The sequence below is a fragment of the Prionailurus bengalensis genome, chromosome D4 (assembly GCF_016509475.1).
Source record: "Prionailurus bengalensis isolate Pbe53 chromosome D4, Fcat_Pben_1.1_paternal_pri, whole genome shotgun sequence".
NCBI lineage: Eukaryota > Metazoa > Chordata > Mammalia > Carnivora > Felidae > Prionailurus > Prionailurus bengalensis.
In genome coordinates this window covers 81,350,529-81,370,120 of record NC_057359.1, presented here as the reverse complement: position 1 = coordinate 81,370,120, position 19,592 = coordinate 81,350,529, and the positions used below count along the sequence as shown (strand labels likewise).

Sequence of the window (19,592 nt, the reverse complement as noted above, 5' to 3'; positions counted from 1 at the left end):
TCAGAGGCATCCCCGTTCGTGTCCTGCTCCTGGGAGGGAGGCCCACAGCTGGCCAGGGCCCTTGTGAAAACGGAGCCCGAAGCTTGGAATAGCAGGTGGGGCAGAGCTGGCGTCAGCGCCCAGGACTGCGGGCAGATGGCACTGGGCTGAGCTGGAACAGCCGGCCTTCTTATTTTTGGATAGGGAGGCGGGTGAGGTCCCTGCTGTGGTGTCGCACAGGCCTGCATTCAGGTCTCAGCTGCTCCTGTGACTGGCCCTGAGACGTCGTCAAGTATGTAGCTCAGTTTATCCGTGGAGGCCTGGGCGCCAGCCGCCTGAGCAGGGCCTGAGCGAATATTCGGAGAGAGAGAGCACACCGTGCTCTCAGCGCAGCACCTGGCGTGTGGGAGGTGCTCACAGCATGTCACCTGTTGCCAGGACTCTGATGCGGGTCTGCGGTCTGGAGCTCGCGGTCTTGGCCTCTCCGGAACAGGCTGCCCTGCCATGAAGAAGCCTGAGAATAGGGACAGAAGAAGAGACAGAGCTCAGAGGAGGGAGCATCATTTTGACTTAGGTGGATGTGGGGAGAGAAGGGGAGGTGCAGTCAGGGTAGGCTTTCTGGAGGTAGCAGCCTTTGAGCCCAGCCTTGACAAACAGGTGGGATTCCCACAGGCAGACATCCCTGGAGGCAGCCCAGGAGACCTGAACTGTGATCTTTGGGGGCCAGTGTGAGTGAGAGGATTTGGGTCCTGAGTCTGGGTCCTGAGTGGCCCAGCAGGGAGTCCCTCCTGAGAGGAAAGAAAGGAGCCTTGGCCAGGTGCAGGGGGCCACTCAGGGGTGGGGGTGGGGTGACAGCACAGCCCCTGCCTGTGGATGCCAACTAGGTAGGGTGGTGCAGAACTGATCGGGCTGTGCCCCTGGCAGCCATTGTCTGGGATTAGGGTGGGGAGGGGAAGGGGCTTTTCTCCTCGCTTCTTGGCCTTCTCCCTGACCCTGGCTCCCTCTCTCTTCCCTCCCAGCCTGGGGCCGGAGGGGCCTCCGAAAGCCTCAGTCTTTGGGCCTGAACTCTGCTTTCGGGGTCTCACAAGCTAGTGAAAGCAAATGTATCAATCACTTAGTGAGTGGTTGTTACGGTGCTGGCCTCTTGATGAGAGTTCTACCTGGATTATCTGGTTTAATCCTCACCTATTTTCTCCGTCCCATTTTCCAGAGAGAAAACTGAGGCATCTGTTCCCCTGCCCCTCAGCAGGCATCTTTCTGGAGGTTGGCAGATGGTACTAAAGTTCCCCCACGTCTCTCCAGATTCCTCAGTTTCCCCTCTCCTCCCATCCTGTCTCCTCTGGACAAATTCCCATGGGTTTTCCCAGCACCCCAGCACCCCTGGGACCCTCTGACATCCTCTTTCTTACACCCACCACCAAAGGGCTCCATTGGGAGGAGAAATGCGGACCAGGAGAAGCCCAAGGACCAGGCTTATTGCCCCCATGGCATAAATGGAGGATTCAGGCTGGAGTTGTCCCCCCTAGCCCATGGATATCTCAAACCCAATGTGTCTAACACCAAACTCACTGTTGTCCCCCAAACCTGATTCTCTTTCTGGTACCATTTAGGGAACGACCCCTTCGTCTCTCAGCCAGGCAGCCTGGGGACAGCCTGGGGTCACCAGACTTGCTGTCTCACTTGCCTTCAGGCTCCCTCCCCAACATCACTAGGTCTCTCCCCCTTCTAACTGTGCCTGCCACATAGTAGGTGTTGAGTGAAAGTTTCTTGAATGAAGGAATGAATAGGTCAGCCTCTCACCAGCTGTCTCCAGACTCCCTCCCTCCAGCCCTTTCTCTCCTCAGTAGCCGGAGTGACTATGTTGGGAAATGTCAGTCTAACCCGTCCTGCTCTGGTTGCAAACCCTCAGTGAGCTCAGGATGGCGTTCACGCTCCCTCTCCTTGCAAGACCCTGAATAACTTGGCCCCGTCCGCCTCCCCAGCCTCCTCTCCCCACACTTTGCTATATATAGAGATGTTCCAGCCATAACACAGCGCTTGTAGGCGGCCAACTGCACCAGGCTGTTCGCACTCTGTCTTTGTGCACGCTGGTCCCTCTGGCTAGCAGTCCGCCCCCCTGTCACCCCATCTGCCCGGTGAACTGTCTGCTCCAGGAGCCAGTTGAAAGGTCATCCTGGCCAAGAGGGCCCACCTGACTCCTTTGTGTGCCTTCCTATAGCATTTCAAGTTCTGCTGCCATTTATGGGTGTGTCTGTCCTCTCAGTGGGTAGGAAGCATCCCCAGGCCCAGGGGCTTGGTCATAGTCATCTCCGTGTGGAAAGGAGTGAAGGAGGTTTCTCAGTGTCACTTAAATCGGAAGCATGAAGGCAACCATGTCCGGTATTGAGCGTGCATCTTGCCCATTTATTTGACCCAGAGAAAGTCACTCTTTCATCTACTTATCGACGCTTAATAAATGACCCTGAGATGGAGTTGCTTAAAATAGTGGCAATGGATTTTTTTCCCCTGGTTCTGAGGGTTGACTGGGCTCTGCAGGGAAGTTCTGCTCCATGCACTATAGCTGAGGTCACCCTGTGGCTGCTCTTAGCTGGGAGCTCAGCTGGGGCTGGAGAGTTCCTCATCCTGGGCGGGGGAGGGTCTCCCCATGGGCCTCTTATCTCCTGCAGTCCTGCCCGGGCATCTTTAAGCATGGCACTAGCTTCCATCAGGCAATATTCCAGGACAGCAAGTCCTAGTGCAGAAGACCTTAGACCTTTGCTTGTGTCATACTTGCTAATGTTCCATTGGCCAAAGCAAGTCACGTGGCCCTGACTGGGGCTGGACTGTGGTTCACTGGATGTGTCAGTGTAACTGTCTGCCATAGTTATGTTTCCTTCTTTAGACATGGGTCCAAATACAACTGAGAATACTTTCCACCTGTCATGCCAAGGCAAACTGAGTTTGTCAAAGGCAGTTTGAAGTAGCCTCTGATCCCCTTGCATTGAGCAGAAGGCCCAGCCAAAGTTGGGGTCTATTCCATGAACTGAGGCCGGGTCAACAGGTGGGACCATCAGGGAGTCACCCAGCCATAGTCCCTGTGTCAAGCATCAACCTTACCCCTCGGAAGCTGGGTCTTTGAGGACAGCCCCCTCCCATGGGACACCTGTCACTACAGGTGGTAGAACAGAGAGTGACCCTCTGCTTTCTACCAAGCTAGAGAACAGCAAGGTTCTGCTGAGTGCTCGGGCTTTGTTGCTTGGATGGGGCAGGTGAGAAAGATCATTTTCCCCATCTCCCCACTCCCCATCTCTCCCTTCCTTGTTTCCCTCTCTTTTCCCATTTCAGGAACTTGGGCCAAATGACCTTTAACATCCCAGTTCGATTCTTCTGTTGTCATCCTTTTGGGGCCAGGCAATGCTGTATTTATTGGGTGCCTACCAAGTGCCTGGGCACACACTGGGCACTTCTCCTGCCCTCACCCTAGAAGGTCCGGGGGCCACTAAGCTCCCTGGGTGCCATGCTGCTGCCCTTTGAAGTTTGATTCTTGGGCCTGGGTCCCATTGACCTGTCCCTCTCTGGGGTGCACCGTGCTTGTCTACAGAGTTCACTAAACATTTCTGGTTCCCCTCTATCACATGGGAGGACTGCTATCTTCTCAAACTCTGAAGTTACACTTGCTCTGGTCAATGCTATCTAAACACAACTGGCAAGCACTGCCTCTGAGTGCAGCTTTTTAAAACAAATTTTTTTTTAATGTTTATTATTTGAGAGAGAGAGACAGACAGAGACAGAGAGCAAGCAGGGGAGGGGAAGAGAGAGAGGGAGACACAGAATCAGAAGCAGGCTCCAGGCTCTGAGCTGCCAGCACAGAGCCTGATGCAGGGCTGGAACCCACAGACCGTGAGACCATGACCTGAGCTGAAGTCGGACGCTCAACCGACTGAGCCACCCTGGTGCCCCCTGAGTGAAGATTTAAAGGCTAGTATGTATCTCACCTTGTTTCCTTTCTTCCCACCCATGGTGGTCATAGACACATGTGTTGTCTGTTAGTCTTATGACCTTGAATGAGTACTATGTGCAGAGTCCCTGTCCTGTATACATAGTGTGAGCGAGAAATAGATTTTTGTGTTAAATTGCTGAGACTTTGGGGACATTTGTCACCATAGTATAACATAGCCCATTGTGATGGGTGCACACATTTGAGTTCAACAGAAGAGGCTACAGGGCTGTTGGAGTCACCTGTCTTGTCCTCACAACCAGCTTCTCTGGGAAATGGCAAAACAACCTTCAAGCTGTCTCAAAATCCATTTGGTAGTTTCCAAGAGAAGTCAATGTGGGGCTCAGTGGCTAATTGGTTGTGGAGGAGTTGGGGGAAATGGAGGAGCTAGAGGTCCAAAACTGGAAGGAAATCCCCTCCCTCAATTCACCTGTAAATCAACCAAGAAAAGGATTTCTTCTCCAATAGGGCCACCTGGGAGCATTAGAGATTTCCTTTCTTTCTCTCTTTCTCTTTCTTTCTTCCTCCTTTTTCTCCCTCCTCCCTCCCTCCCTTCCTTCCCCTTTCCTTTCCTTTCCTTTCCTTTCCTTTCCTTTCCTTTCCCTTCCCTTCCCTTCCCTTCCCTTCCCTTCCCTTCCCTTCCCTTCCCTCCCCTCCCCTTCCCTTTCCTCCCCTCCCCTCTCCTCTCCTCTCCTTTCCTTTCCTCCATCCCTTCTTTCTTTTCTCTCTTATTCCCTCTCTCCCCCTCCCTTCATCCCTCCCTCCCCTCAACTTTCTTTAACACTGCTTTCCAAAGTTGGGCTACACTTGAACTCTCAGTAGTGTTGGTTTTTTTCCCTAGGAGAACTCCACCGAGACACTCCAGCAGCCCCCACTTCTTGACCTGGGTGAGGCATCTCTCTTGATTGCATTCAGATGACTGCTTTCAAAATATTTTTAAACCCTGATAGCTCTCCAAGAGAGAAACCTGCTTTTGGAAGAGTGTGTGACTTTCAATTTCCCTTGACCTTTTAGGAAAACTCATTTGAAGTTTGGTGTTTATTCTCTGCCTCCGCAGGGCCCTCGGGGAATTCAGGGCGGTGTCGCTTTGCCCTTAGCATTACTTCCAGCTGATTTCCCCTGGCTGTTAATCTGTCACCTGCAGCTAGAATATCACGTGTCCCCACTTCTGGGGGTTGGCATGACAGTCCAGCACGGGCAGTGGGAAATCCAGTCTCTGGGCTTAATGCTGGCGGTGCAGAGATGCATCGTGTGCGGAACCGGGACACCGAGACCCAGCATCTCCATGCCATCTTTACCAGTCTGTAAAGTGTCATAGAAGGGAGGGTGGGATAGAAGGCAGGGCAGAACGTGACAGGGCAGAAGCAGGGTGCAGAGTGAGGGCGGGGCTCCTGGGCACTGCCTGGCTCCCTGGGCTCAGCCTTGGCCATCCTGGCAGGACTGGAGTCAGAAATAGAGGTCATACGTTCAGCTCTTTGAAGTTCTTCGGGAGCATCCGGGCCAACCTCCCTACTTGGCATAGGGCAAACGGAAGGCCAGAGGGCACAGGGCCAGGCCAGGGACCCCAGTGAGCTTAGACTTACCAGCAGGAGACAGCGTGAGCGAACCATCGAATGGAAAGATCACAGACTCAGCACTGGACACACTGAAACTTGAACTCTTACTCACCGTGTGACATTGGATAAGAGCCTCCTTCTGTCTCAGGCTTGGTCTCTACTTCTAAACGGGAACCAGAATAATCCCCAGCATTGATAGATCACTTATGTGTAGACACCTTACAGATTTCACCTCGCTTAATTTCTACAACAACATTCTGATATAGGCACTATTATTGATCCACTTTCCAGATGAGGACAGCAGAGGACAGGCAACGTATAAAATGTGCCTGAGGTCACAAAAAAGAGCGAAAATTCCATCCCAGTCTGGCCACTCTGTTTTACATCGGAAGTCAGCAAACTATGGCTGGTGGGAAGAATTTGGCTCACTATTTTTTTTTTTAAGTTTTATTGCAATATGACATATACCACACAATTCATATTTTTTAAAGTGTATAATTCACTGATTTTTATTTCATTCAGATGTGTGTATTCATCACCACTGTCCATTTCCATCATCCTAAAACAAACAAACCAGAAAAAAGAAAAAACCTGCATCTTTTGGCCCCCAGTCGCCATGAGTCCCAAATTTCCCAGCCCTCAGACGCCATGATTTCTCTTCGTAGATTTGTCTGTTCTGGACATTTTGTGTGAATGAGAACATACAGCATGCATCTGGCTTCTCTCGCTTAGCATAATGTTTTCAAGGTTCATGGATCTGAACTTCCTTTAAAATTTTTCTGTTTGCTACAAATCTCTGTGAATCTCATGTCTTCCTCTGTTTTGCTTTACCCCCTCATTTTGGCAAAGCACGCTCTCAGTAATTTCTGGAGAGTCATGTCATTATACACTGAGAAATTTCTTGTGTTATTTCTCCACTCTCTTTTTTTTAATTGCCAAATGGCATTCCATTGAATGGAAGATACCACATTTTATTTATCCATTTATTGGTCGGGGGATGCTTGGGTTGTTTCCATCGGGGACTATCCTGCATAGGACTATTCTGCTGCTGTGCACAGTCGTGTACATGTTTTCATGTGGACATGTGCTTTCAATTCTCTCCCGAATGTACCTGGAAGTGGAATTGCTGGGTCACATGGTACCTCTGTGTTTGTCACCATTTGAGGACCTGCCCTACTGTTTTCCAAAGCAGCCACACCGGTTTATATTGGACCACGTATATATGAGACCACGTATATATGAGACCATGTATACATGAGGCTCCTAGTTTCTCCACATCCTCACTAACATTTACTTGTTTTTTTTATTATAGCCATCCTAGTGGGTCTGAAATAGTATCTAATTGTGACTTTGGTTTGCATTTCCCTGATGGTGAATACTGTTGAGCATCTTTTCTGCCTGTTTTTGTGAATAAAGTTTTATTGGAGCACAGTCATGCTAGCCCTCTCATTTACATATTGTCTAGGGCGGTCTTCTCCTTAGAAGGGCAGAGTAACGATGGAGGCCTGCAAAGCCTAGACTATTTACCATATGGCCCTTTGCAGTAGAAGTTTGCTGACCCTTGCTCTAGACTATAGAACACTGTCACCTTTACATGAAGGTTTGTCCCAATATTGGAACTGCTCAGCAAATTTTAGTTTCCTTCCTGCCTCCCTCTGTCCCCTCCCTCCTTCCCTTTTTCTTTAAAAAATTTTTTTAATGTTTTTATTTACTTTTGAGACAAAGAGACAGAACATGAGCAGGGGAGGAGCAGAGAGAGAGGGAGACACAGAATCCGAAGCAGGCTCCAGGCTCTGAGCTGTCAGCACAGAGCCCGACGTGGGGCTCAAACTCACGGACTGTGAGATCATGACCTGAGCCGAAGTTGGACGCTCAACCGACTGAGCCACCCAGGTGCCCCTCCTTCCCTTTTTCTTGGGGCAGACAAGATCAGGCCTCCTTCTGCACTTAATTTTCTCCCTGGGGCCATTTTCTCCCCCCCCCCCCTTGTCCACCAGCGGTGGCTACCCTCCTGGCACCTGCCTTACCTCAGGCTTTTCTAGGAGGTTTCCCAGGACAGGGGCTCCGTGGGAGGGTGCTGCTATTCTAGAGGTCTCCTAGTGGCCACTCCCCCACCTGAAGTGAGGGGACGCTGGCCTTGGGATGGAAGGCAGAGGAGAGGGATGCTTGGAGAAAGTGGCCTAGAAGGGGAAGAGGCTGGAGACAGCTGGGATCAGCCCCGTGCATCCTTGGGAGGATAACTAGAGGGAGGCAGGAACCCCAGGGCTTCCAGAGATCCTCCCACAGAGGGTCAGGATCCTCAGTGCAGAGACCCGGGTTGTGAGACCCCAGACTCCCTGCCCTCTCCCCAGCATCTTCCTTGGATGACTGAAAGCATAAAAAGGATGAGTCTTTGGGGATGGTTAAGGAGGAGGTGGCTAGGGGTCTCCAGGACCCCCAGAATCAAGCTGGTGAGAGGGAGCCCAGGCCCAGCGTTTGGGGCCCAGGGAAAGGGATCCTGCGGTGGTATGAACAGCAGGAATCTCCCCAGTCCCCTCACGCCTTGCTCTCTTCCCATGGACCACCCCCCACCCCCATCTTGTCACCTTGGCTGCTCAACTGCAACAGACACCTCAATGGTCTCTCTACTTCCGGTCCTGCCGACCACCCGTCTTCTAAGTGAGGTTAAGGGTCAGGCTCTGGGCCCCAGTTGGCTCTGCCCCTTCCAGCTGTATGAGGTCAGGCACTAGCTCGCTCTTCTTGGGCTGATCGCTGCTATGTAAATGGGGGATACCAACGCTATCTGCTTACTAGGTTGCTGTGAGCATGAAATAGACAACCCATGTCAAGGGCTTAGAGCAGTGTCTAGCTCAGTCTATGCTAGTTACTTCCACTTCTCACTGCTCAGAGTGTTCATTCTGAAACACAGATCTGTATCCTTCCTCTGCTTAAAAGCCTCCCAGGGATCCCCATGATTATGGGAAGAAGCTTGTTTTAACACTGATCTGCCAACCTCCCCATGTGTTTACCACACCCATCAGCACCCTATCCCTCTCCTGCATTCTGAGGTCACCACTCAGGGGCCTTTCCTCCAGCTATGCTCTCTGCCAGGCTCCCCCCTCTTGTCCTCCAGGACCCCCACCCCCACCCCACTCCTGCTCACAGCATTGAACATGAGGTGGTCGGGGGGTGGGGGGAAAGACGTGCTCATCTGATAGACATCACGTGAAGTTTTCGAGGCCCTGCCATGAAGCAGAGCCCCAGTCTCTGTGGACTTTGCCCACTGTGGACCCCACTGTCCCTTGTATTTGAAGACAATTCCCCATTCTGATCCTCTCTGCACCAAGTGCATGTATGGCTTGGATTCATTAAAGACTTGAAGTCAGTTAAAATTTGTTATATTTTAAACAAATCCATCTATCTCATTAGAGGTCTGGAAAGCGGCTCCCCTGGGGTTGGGGGAGGATGACTGAAGGAAACATAAGGGAGATTCCAGGGTGCTGGGGATGTTCTGATTCTTGATTTGGTTGTTGCTACATGCGTGTGGTCAGTTCATGAAAATCCATAGAACTTTCTGTATACATATTACTGTTTACATGCAGAGAAAAAGAACCAATAGATTATAATGAACTGGCTCATGTGATTATGTGATCATGTGATCACATGTGATCATGTGATCATGTCCTAAGAGCTACAGTTGGCAAACTGGAGCCCCAAGAGAGCTGAAGGTATAAGTCCAAGAGCAGGAGAAGACTGATGTCCCTGCTCATACACGTGTGCACAGTGAACAATGGCTAGTATTGTTATTCAAGAAGAAACCAACTATTTGAGAAATAGTTAACCCCAAACTGCACATGAAGCCTTCTGCTCATTCATTTTTTTTTTTAAATTAAGGTTTACTTATTTTTGAGAGAGAGCAAGAGAGAGAGAGCGTGTGCACAAGCGGGGGAAGGGCAGAGAGAGAGACAGGGAGACACAGAATCCAAAGCAGTCTCCTGGCTCTGAGCTGTCAGCACAGAGCCCAATGCAGGGTTTGAACTCAGAACCGTGAGATCATGACCTGAGCTGATGTCAGACGCTCAATCAACTGAGCCACCCAGGTGCCCCTGCTCATTCATTGAGATTGATCACTCCCTGTTCCAGTGAACCCTGGTGCTCCTGGGTGCCCTATCACCGCATTTCTAAAAGGAGAGGAGATTTGGGATCTGAGGCTTAAGGACAAACAGCTCGCTGACCATACAAGGGGCCAGTGGGCGTGGAGGGGGTGCACCAGGCAGAGACAGCAACACTTGCAAAAGCCAAGTGGTGCAAAAGTGTGTCTGCAAATAGAGTCAGGCAGGAACTCTTGAGTTTTACTCAGAAGCTTCTTGCTGTGGGTCTTTCCTGTACCTCATCCCGCTTCGGCCTCTGCAAAAACCAGGCCTCAGGTGCCCCCTGGCGGTGGTCTTTGATACTAACAGGACAGAAACTAACAGCTGGAGGACAGGATGCCTACATCCCTCTCCCTTGAACTGTTCCTTCCTGTCTCCCCAGAAATGGACTTGCTGCAAAAGTGATAGAACAATCAAAGAATGTTTATTTTATTTAAAAATTATATGTTTTCCAGTTATCAGAACAATGCATGTTCATTGCAGAAAATTTGGAAAATATAGAAAAAAATAAAGAAGAAACGAAGTCCTCCTAATTCCGCCACCCAGGATAACCACTATTACTATATTGGCATATTTGCTTCCAGTGTTTTTCTCTGCATACAATTTTCACATGGCTGAGGATTAGCGTGTATATATATTTATATACAAATGCATAGACATACATATGGGTTCAGTTATGTGTAAACATTTGTTGAGTATTTTTTTTAGCTTTTATTAATTTTTAAAAAATTTTAATTCCAGTATCATGAACCTACAGCATTATATTAGTTCCAGGTGTATAATATAGTGATTCAATAATTCTCTACATGACTCAGTGTGCATCATCATTGTACTTTTTAATCCCTTTCACCTCTTTCCTCCACCCCCCACCCACTACCCCTCTGGTAACCATCTGCTTGTTCTCTATAGTTAAGGGTTTGGTTTTTGGTTTCTCTATTTTTTTTCCTTCCTTTCCATATGTTGAGTATTTTTGTGCACAAAGTCCTGGTGTGGGAGTTAGCGTGGGTGTTGGGAGCCGGGTGCCAGTGTCAGACCATGCTGAGCTAGAACCCCTTACTAGCTGCGTGACGTGGGCAAGTGCCTTCTCTGAGTAACAATTTCTTTCTTGATCTGTGAAATGGGATTTCTGATGGGACCTATCCCAGGGCTGCTGTATGTAGATGGCAAGGCATATATAAAATACGCAGCATAGTGCCGGGGGCAGAGAGGGTTTTTCCTGGTAACATATCACCATGGAAAGCTTAGTCTGCCTTTCTGATTCACAGTGGAAACCTCTGGAAGTGGGATGGACTTCTGGGTCTAAGGGTATGAAGACCCCAAGGTTGATATAGTTGGTCCAAATGGAGAGGCAAATTTCAACCAAGATCTCGTGCCTCCCGCACCACAGCTGTCCTCATTTGTCTCTGTATTCTTCCAGGCCCTGTGTACGCAGAAGGGTTTTTCAGCATTCTAATTGCAATGCTTGCACCAGTTTGCTTAGCGTTAGTTACATCATCAACATTTTCCTAAGCGGCTAAAGCTGTCATTGACAGCACTTGCCATGGTTTGCTTAACGATTTCCTTATTATTGAATATCTGGGTTTACTTTTTCATTCATTCATTCACTCACTCATTCGTTCGTTCGTTCATTCATTCATTCATTCATTCAAGAAATAGTTCTGCCAGGCACTGAACTAGGCATTGGGATATAGTGGTCAACAAGAACAGTGAGCACCTTACACTTCAGGCACTTGGACTCTGGCCAGCAAGACAGACCACGTCAAATAAACAAGCAAGCAAGATCCCCACGGTAAGCATGGTGGGTGCTGTGAAGGAAAAGGAGAGAACTATGGGGGGGTGGGAGGGGATCTATTTTTTAACACATTTTTATATTTTCTAGAAGTCGTCCTAGTCTCTAATTCTAACCTGCTGTTTGCTCCTCAGCAGCTGTAACTGAAGCTTCTCTTTGAGGAGTCCCATTTGGGGTTGGACTTTCCACTAACACAGTTTCTGGAGGCGTCAGAGTTTGCCAAGGTGGTCAAAGGCCTGACAATGAGCTCAAATGGGCCTCATTGTCTGTCCTCCCTTCCTCTAAGGCTTGTGTTTCAACCAGTGTGGTCTGCTCCCTGCCCCCCAAAGAGACATGATTATCCCCTTCTTAAGTCTACTTGTATAGTGCCTTTTCCTCACTGTCCTCTCAGTACGGGACTCCACTAGCCCTGGGAGCCTTTGAACCAATTGGAGAAGGTGTTCCCTTCTAGTGGACAAAGCCTCAATGGCTGGAGCTTGGTGGGCAGAGTACAAGTTGGATTCCAGCCCTTTTGAGGCCTCCTGGGCCACCTGCATGACTGCACATGGCAGTCCTGCCCAAAGCCTCTGGAATGACCACCCTACCTACTTTCTTGTCTTTTTTTTAATTTGTTAAAAGAAGTTTATTTATTTTAATAGAGAGAGAGAGTACATGCTCACGTGAGCGGGGGAGGTGCAGAGAGAGAGGGAGAGAGACAGAATCCAAGCAGGCTCCACGCAGTGCAGAACCTGACATGAGGCTCAAACTCATGAACCATGAGATCACAACGTGAGCCAAAATCGAGTTGGATACCTAACTGACTAAGTGTGTGGCTCGAGCCCACAAACAGTGAGATCACAGCCTGAGCTGAAATCAAGAGTTGGATGCTTAACTGACTGAGCCGCCCAGGCACCCCACCCCACCTACTTTCTATCTATCTCATTCTTACACCATCTTGAAGACTCAAAGTTTATATTCCATCTCTTATAGGAAGTCTTATCTAGCCTTCTAATTCACAGTAACTTCTCCATTCCTTGAACTCCTAAACAATTTTTTCACTCCTTGCCTTATTTGGCACTGAATTGTATACTGCCTTGTGATTCTTCTTGTTTTTCTCTCCTGTATTGTTCTTTCTTCTGAAGAGATCTGATTTAGATAGAGAAATCAGAGGTATCTCTGTAGATGTATCATTCACACTAAATCTTGAAGGAGAGATAGGCAGAGTTCTAGAGAGTGTTCTAGGCAGAAGGGAGGGCATGTGCAAAGTCCCTTAGGCAGAAGATCTTTGAGATTCAAAGCCAAATGCACATGAATATCTCTGCATGGAATGGCCTTTCAAGATTTGGCAAATGAAGTGGAAAACAACTATCAAATTATGCATTCCAGGGCGCCTGGGTGGCTCACTCAGTCAAGCATCTGACTCTTGATTTCGGCTCAGGTTATGATCTCATGGAGCCTGCTTGGGATTTTCTCTCCCTCTCTCTCTCTCTTCCACACCCCCCTCCATCTCAAAAGTAAATAAAATAAATATTCATTCACACTACTTTCTGAGGACCTCTTTGTTCTAGCCCCTGCAAATGGCATACAGAGATGAATCAGACCAGACATGTTCCTTCGCAGACTAACGGAGGAGGCTAAGATTTCTCTACAGTGTGACAGACAGACCAGGGTAGAGGGTTATCATGTATGTCAGTAGAAGAGTGGAGAGAGTAACTATTTCTTGCTTGTGGGCACTGAAGAAAGCTTATCCAAGATGGAGACATCTGAGTGGGGTCTGATGAAGGGTGACCCGTGAGGAGGCTGGTGCAATGGTCCAGGCTAAAGGCCTGAATTGGGACAATGACAATAAGGATAGATAAAAGAGGAAAGATGAGAGAGACATTTCAGTGTAAAACGTATAAGACTTGGAGATGGAATGGTTTTAGGAGGCCGGGGAGAGGAATAAGTTAAGTCTCTCCAACTTTCATGCATGAATGACTGAATAAAGGCGGTACCCCTGGATGAGACCAGGGATGCCAGGAGGAGAGACAGGATTTGGTAGAGGGAGTAGGTTGGTGGAGAGAGATTAGGGAGTGGTGAGGCATTCTCCTTGGCACCACGGGCAGCTCCAAGGATCTCCAGAAGACTTGACATAGACCAGATCAATGGTGCTTGCCCCTGGCTGCCTTAGAATCAGCAGAGGAGCTAACTTAACATATATACTCCCAGTCCCACCCAAATGTTCTGCATCAAAGTCTCTGGGGTTGGGGTTCAGGAGCCTGCATTCTAAATAAGCACCCCAGATAACTCAGGCACAGGCAGTCACATAACTACAACACTGAAATAAAGCTATGATGGCCTCCAGAGAAAGAGATGAGAGCGCCCTCTGCTGCTAAAATGACGTTTTGATCTCTTGAATTTATTGCTAGTGTATTTCAAGGCAGTTTATTTACCTGGGGAATCTCTGGGCCAAAACAACGAACCAACCAACCAACCAACCAACCAAGAGACTGGGCAGATGAATAAGGAAGAGCGGCCACCTGTGAGTAGTTATGATACAGTCTTTAGCTGGGATTCTGGGATGCTGTTACACCTTCCCAACTGCATTCCCTAAAAAACAAAACAAACAAAAAACAATAAATGTGACTCCCTAAGGTGAGAAGGGAGAATCCTCTCCTTGCATTGGCTTTAAAGATATGTTGCAACCCAAAAGAAATGAAAGCAGGGACTTGAAAAGGGATTTGTGCACCCATGCTCATAGCAGCATTATTCTCAATAGCCAACAGGTGGAAGCAATCCAAATGTCCATTGACAGATGAATGGGTAAAGACAATGTGGTAGACACAGGCAGCAAAAACATTATTCCGTCCTAAAAAGAAATGACATTCTGAGATATGCGACAACACGGGTGAACCGTGAAGGCATTACGCTGAGTGAAATAAGCAAGACACACAGGGACAAATATTGTATGATTCCACTCATATGTAATGAGGTCCCTAGAGCAGTCAAATTCATAGAGAAAAAAGCAGGATGCTGGTTGCCAGGAGGTGGGGGGAGGCAGAACGGGGAGTTATGGTTTAAATGAGTACAGAGTTTCAGTCTGAGATGAAAAAGTTCCAGCAATGGTTGTTGGTGATAGTTCTCACACAACAATGTGAACGCACTTAATGCCATTGAGCTGCACACCTAAAAAGGTAAAAACGGTAAATTTTATGTTATGTTTATTTTACCACAATAAAAAGAAAAGTGACATAATAAGAAAAGCAGTGTTGATGCCCTCCAGTTGACTGGGAATGAGTAGGGCTTCTCCATCCCATAGGGCGCTCTCTGAGAACAGGGAAAGGTGTCTCCCTTCTCAGTCTGGGGCTCTCCCAGGGCCAGCCAGGTGTTTCCTTAAGCGGACAGCTAATCCCCCAGGGCCTGGACTCGTCCCGTCCATCATCAGCTAGAGATGATTCCCGATGGTGCAGTTCCCTCCAGCAGGTGAGGTTCTGCCTGCCCCTTCCGACTGGGAGTTATCCCAGCGACTGTGTACGGGGTCGGAAGGAGGGGCAAGTGGGCCCTTAGTTTGAGATTCTCGTCTCTCTTCCGCAGCTCCCAGGCTCAGGAGTCCCACAAGTGCCCAACACCTTAGCACACCCCTTCTCACCTTCTGCTTCTCCAAGTTGTGCTCCGTCAGAAAGCCAGCGCCCTCCCTCCGGCCGGGCTCAGGCGGCTTTCCGCCCTCTTCCAAGATGGCCGCCGCGGTTTCTGTGACAGGCCCGGTCACGTGGGCGCCGCCGCCTATGAGGTCGCGGGAGCTCGAGCGGCGATTGTCCCTTCCCGGGCCCCGTCCCGAGGCGGCGACTGCCCTTGTCAACCCAAGCCTGAGCGATCATGGCAACGGGCTCGGGCGGGGAGCGCGTGGCAGCGGCGGCAGCGGCGGCAGTTTGGTCGCGGGCCGGGGCGGCGGAGCGGCGGCGGCGGCGGCGGCGGTGGCACTGGCGCTGGCACCGGCCCTGAGCGCCATGCAGCGGGGCAGCTCCGAGAGGGAGCTGGCGGCCCGGTGGGAGGCGGAGGCGGTGGCCGTGACCAAAGCGCAGGCGGCGGCGGAGCAGGTCCGCGTGGACTCGGGCGCGGCGGGGGAGCCGGAACGCAAGACGCCAGAGGAGCAGCCCAAGGACCCGGCCCCGGCGCAGCCCCGCGCGGCCGAGGAGGGGGACGCCCGCGTCGTCCCGCGGCCGCCGCCCACGCTGCCCCCGGCCAAGCCGCAGGCGGCGCGGGCGCGGGGCCTCTGCCCGCACGGGAAGCCCCGGAGCAAGGGCCGGGGCGGCCGACGGAGCTCAGGCCGCGCGGCGGACGAGTACCACTCCCAGCGGCCCGTCACTGTGGACAGCTCCAAGGCCAGGACCTCCCTGGACGCCTTGAAGATCAGCATCCGCCAGCTCAAGTGGAAGGAGGTGAGGCCTGGCCCGGCCGCGTGGGCACGGCGGGAGGGTGGACAGTTCGACCTCGGAGGACCCGGCGCGGCCCAGGCCAGGGCTGAGGGCTGAGCTCCTGCCGAGCGCCAGGCTCCAAGTGCTCATCCTTCAAAGCCTCGCCCCAAAGTCGCTTCCTCCAGAAGGCTTTCAGCCCGCTCCAGGTCAAGTTAGCCACAGCTTCTTCCCCTGGCTCCCCTACAGCTCTGGTTTCTACCTATCAGCACTCCCCTGCATTGTAGATCTTAGCCTATTTATGTGTCTGTCTCCTCCACCAGCTTTGAGTCCTCGGGGCCCGGGACTCTTTCTTTCACTTCTTCATTTAAGTTCTGTTTGCTCAGCACTTAACTGTATAGCAGTGAACAGTTTGTACTTTGGAGGCAGACAGACTTAGGTTCTCACCACACCCTGCCACTTAGCTGTGTGACTTTGAGCAAGTCGCTTCACCTCTTAAGCCTATTTCCTTCTCTGTAAAGCGAAGCTAATAAGTGTCTCATAGTTTTGTTAGTATTAGAAGACTCATTGCTTATTGTAGCGTAGCACAAGTGTGCAATAAATGGTAACTAATCTTAGCACCGTCTCCTCTCTCTTCCTCCATCACCGTCACCATCACCACCACCACCATTATCATCAGTGTAGGAACCGTATTTTATATTCTAGGCCTTGGCATATGGCTATAGCATGTGTCAATGAGCGGTGGCTGAAAGGGTGGATGAAGGAATGGGTTATTCCTCCCTGAGCCCATTTTAGACCTAGTGGGGGCTGGAATGAAACACCAAAGACACCCAGGAGTGTCTGTCGCAGTTGGCTGAGTGGATAAAGCCATTTGACTTTATTTTCAGCTTCTAAGGCTTTTTAAACAGGGTTTCGGGAATATTGGGATTGTGATTAGGGCAGTCAAGTCTAGAGACTTAGATCCAGATGGTCTGCTGGTGTAACAGGAATCCGCAGCAGGTGACGTGAAAGACTCAGGTGCTTAGCTCTGTGCTTTGGCTATGGCAGACATTCAGGAATGGTTTTATGAAGCTGGAACATATGGAGAGATGGCCGCAGAAAGGATTGATGAGGTCAGAGGGTTGATGTCCCAACAGGAAGGAGACGTGTGGTTTGGAGGGAAGACAAGAATCAGGCAGGGCAGACGTCCAGGTAGGGAGGGGTTAGCCATTGGGGAAGTCTGACTCCAGGTGTCAGGGTCCCCAGGCTTGGGGCTTGGGATTCAGAGGAGGACTTCCATGCCTAGGAAACCTGGAGGGAGGCTCCCAGCTCTGGACAGGGTCCCAGGTCTGGGCCAGAACAAGATAAAATCGGAGAACTTGTCAGTGCCATGGTCCTAATAAAGAGAGAATCCAGGGACTGAAATCAGGCCACAGAATCAGGCAAGGCTGAGAATCAGGCAAGGAGAGCTGTGCTCGGCTTAGCGCTGTGGGAGGGAGAGACATGAAGCTGGCTAGATCTTGCGAGATGGAACCAGATGGACTCAGAAACCAGCAGGCATGCATGCCAGGTTCAGGTACTCGGTCCACGGGTGTTTGCTGTGGGTGCTGACTCTGGAAATCAAAGATGCTTAAGATGTAACCCTTGCCCTCAAGGACCTTACAGTTCAGTAGGGAAAAAACACAAAGAAATCATTGCAGTGATTAGAAGGTCTTTGCTGCTGCTTCCTGAAATGCTCTTTTCCCAGGTATTTGCATGTCTTATTGTCACTTTCCATCTCTGAGCAAATGCTTCCTCCTCAGAGAAGCCTTCCCCCACGATCTGTCCCTCCACCAACCGTTCCTCTTCTTTCTTTTATCGAATAGCACAAAACTCTACCTGACACTCTGTTACCTATTCCCTCATTAGAATGTAAGCCCCATGAGGGCAGGGGCTTTGTTTTATTTATTGCCATATCCTCAGGTGCTTGGCACACAGAAGGTGTTCAATAAATACTTGTTGAATGGATGGATACGCTGTGTGATGAGTGTTTCCCTGTCCCTATGTAAAGGTGTACGTGCTGTGGGAGAAGAAGAGGGCCATCTCACGAAGGGCTTCCTGGAGGAGAGAGATGTGAGCTGAGTTCTGAGTGCTGAAAGGGAGTAGGAGTTATTTAGGGCCATTGAGTTCGAATCTCTGGTAGAGGGCATAGTATGGGCACAGCAGAGGCACATTTGGGGCTTTGCATGTAGTTCAGTATGGCTGGAGGTGAGTGGGCGGCAGGATGGTGGTGAGGTGAGGCTGGAGAAAGGAGCGGGGGTCAGACCACAGGCCATGCTGTGGGATGTGGACTTGTTTTTTGGAAGGCTGTGTGAGCCACTACAAGATTTTAAGGTTCTTCCATTTATCGACTATGCTAGTTTGACCAGTGAGTTAAACTCTTTAAGCCTCTTAGTTTGCCTGTCTTTCAATGGGGGTGGGTTGGGCTAGTTCAGTGGTTCCCAGGCTGTCTGGTGACATCATGTCATGTTAGTCTACATGAGACCCTGGTGCTGGTAAACCCAGTGGAGTGGGCAGTTGCCAGGCATTACCTGTAACTCCCCCCACCGCCCCAACCTCGCCTTCTTCCTCTCGCCCAGAAAGTACATTGGCATATAAGTGGAGATACCCCTTCTGGTATATTTTAAAACAAACTCAGTCACAACAGGGCTTTCCTATTAGATGTGTGATTATTAATGTCACTCTTCCCTATGAGTTTGTGAGGTGCTGAGGACAGGAGTGGTGTTTGACTTGTGGTACATCATAGGTATTCCATAAATATTTACCAGATGAATGAATGAAATACTTGCCACAGAGCTCACATTTCGTCTTGACACTCTAGAATGTGGAGTTTGAAAAGTACTGGAGTAGGTAAACTTTAAGTCCCTTCCAGCCTTAATTATGATTTTAGTATTGTTAGTGCCTACCATAAAGTTGAGTACATGAAAAGCAGTCACTAACAAAGCGTAGACAGACACAACCTCTCCAGGCCTCAGTTTCCCCATATGTTTCAGGAGTGATGTTGGACAAGATCATCTGTAATGCTCAGCATTGGTGTCTGAGGACCAGGGCTGGGACACAAGGCTTGGTGTCCTTTGTATTTCGTGCAGTGCTGTTGCCGCAGGATTTGAGAGTACCCGACTGGCTGGGGTGGACGGGGAGCCCAGGTAAGAAATGAGGTCATGAATACCAGCCAGGGTGAAAGCTCAGTGTTTCCTTTGACAGTGCACAGTGAGGGGCGGCACCGGACAGTCCATTTAGCAGGGCAGCACTGAGCCAGCATGTGAATTCAACGTTTGCTTGGCTATAGGACACAGTCTCCCTTCCCCCTTCATTTTTTTTTTTTTTTTATCACACACACATTTAACAACCAGGATAGCAAACGTCAACAGCTATAATGAAGCCTTACATAACTCTTAACCCTGTGCCAAGGACTCTTCCAAGTGCTTTATGTATCTACAGTGATTTGATTTTCCCAACAAGCCAATTAAGTGCCTCATTGTCTCCATCTTACAGAAGAGGAAATTGAAGTATACAGAGGTTAACTTATCCAAGGTCATATGGCTAGTAAGTGGCATTTGCTAGTGGCTAGTAAGCTAGCATTTGAAACAGAGATTCCGTTTGAAACCAGCTTTCATTCTGGGCTCTTCTCACTGTTTCCTACTGGATCTCTATCTGCAGTCCCTGGATTGGAGTTACACATACGGATGTGAGTGGGATTCCCTCCTTGCCCTCCAGCAGCTTCTGGCTTGAGAGAAAGACATGCACACAATGGCGGGTCCAGTCTGGGAGTTG

At 49.9% G+C, this 19,592-nt stretch overlaps 1 protein-coding gene and 1 long non-coding RNA gene across 4 annotated transcripts in view; one reads left to right on the top strand and one right to left on the bottom strand.

Moving 5' to 3' along the window:
* Window positions 1–10,043: 10,043 nt before the first annotated feature.
* On the bottom strand, window positions 10,044–15,277 carry LOC122474748. Its single transcript, XR_006295002.1, has 3 exons — window positions 15,038–15,277; window positions 13,842–13,998; window positions 10,044–11,061 (listed from the first exon to the last, which is right to left on the bottom strand). It is a non-coding gene; the product is annotated as an uncharacterized LOC122474748 (long non-coding RNA).
* The window catches only part of TTLL11 (tubulin tyrosine ligase like 11), a 243,536-nt gene continuing 239,162 nt past the window's right edge, over window positions 15,219–19,592 (top strand). The window contains exon 1 of one of the 3 annotated variants that reach the window (XM_043565834.1): window positions 15,219–15,827. In XM_043565834.1, coding sequence (XP_043421769.1) covers window positions 15,396–15,827 — 432 coding nt within the window. In that variant the 5' untranslated portion in view covers window positions 15,219–15,395. The remainder of the gene's footprint in view (window positions 15,828–19,592) is intronic. The other 2 variants (XM_043565835.1, XM_043565836.1) reach the window with 2 other exon arrangements.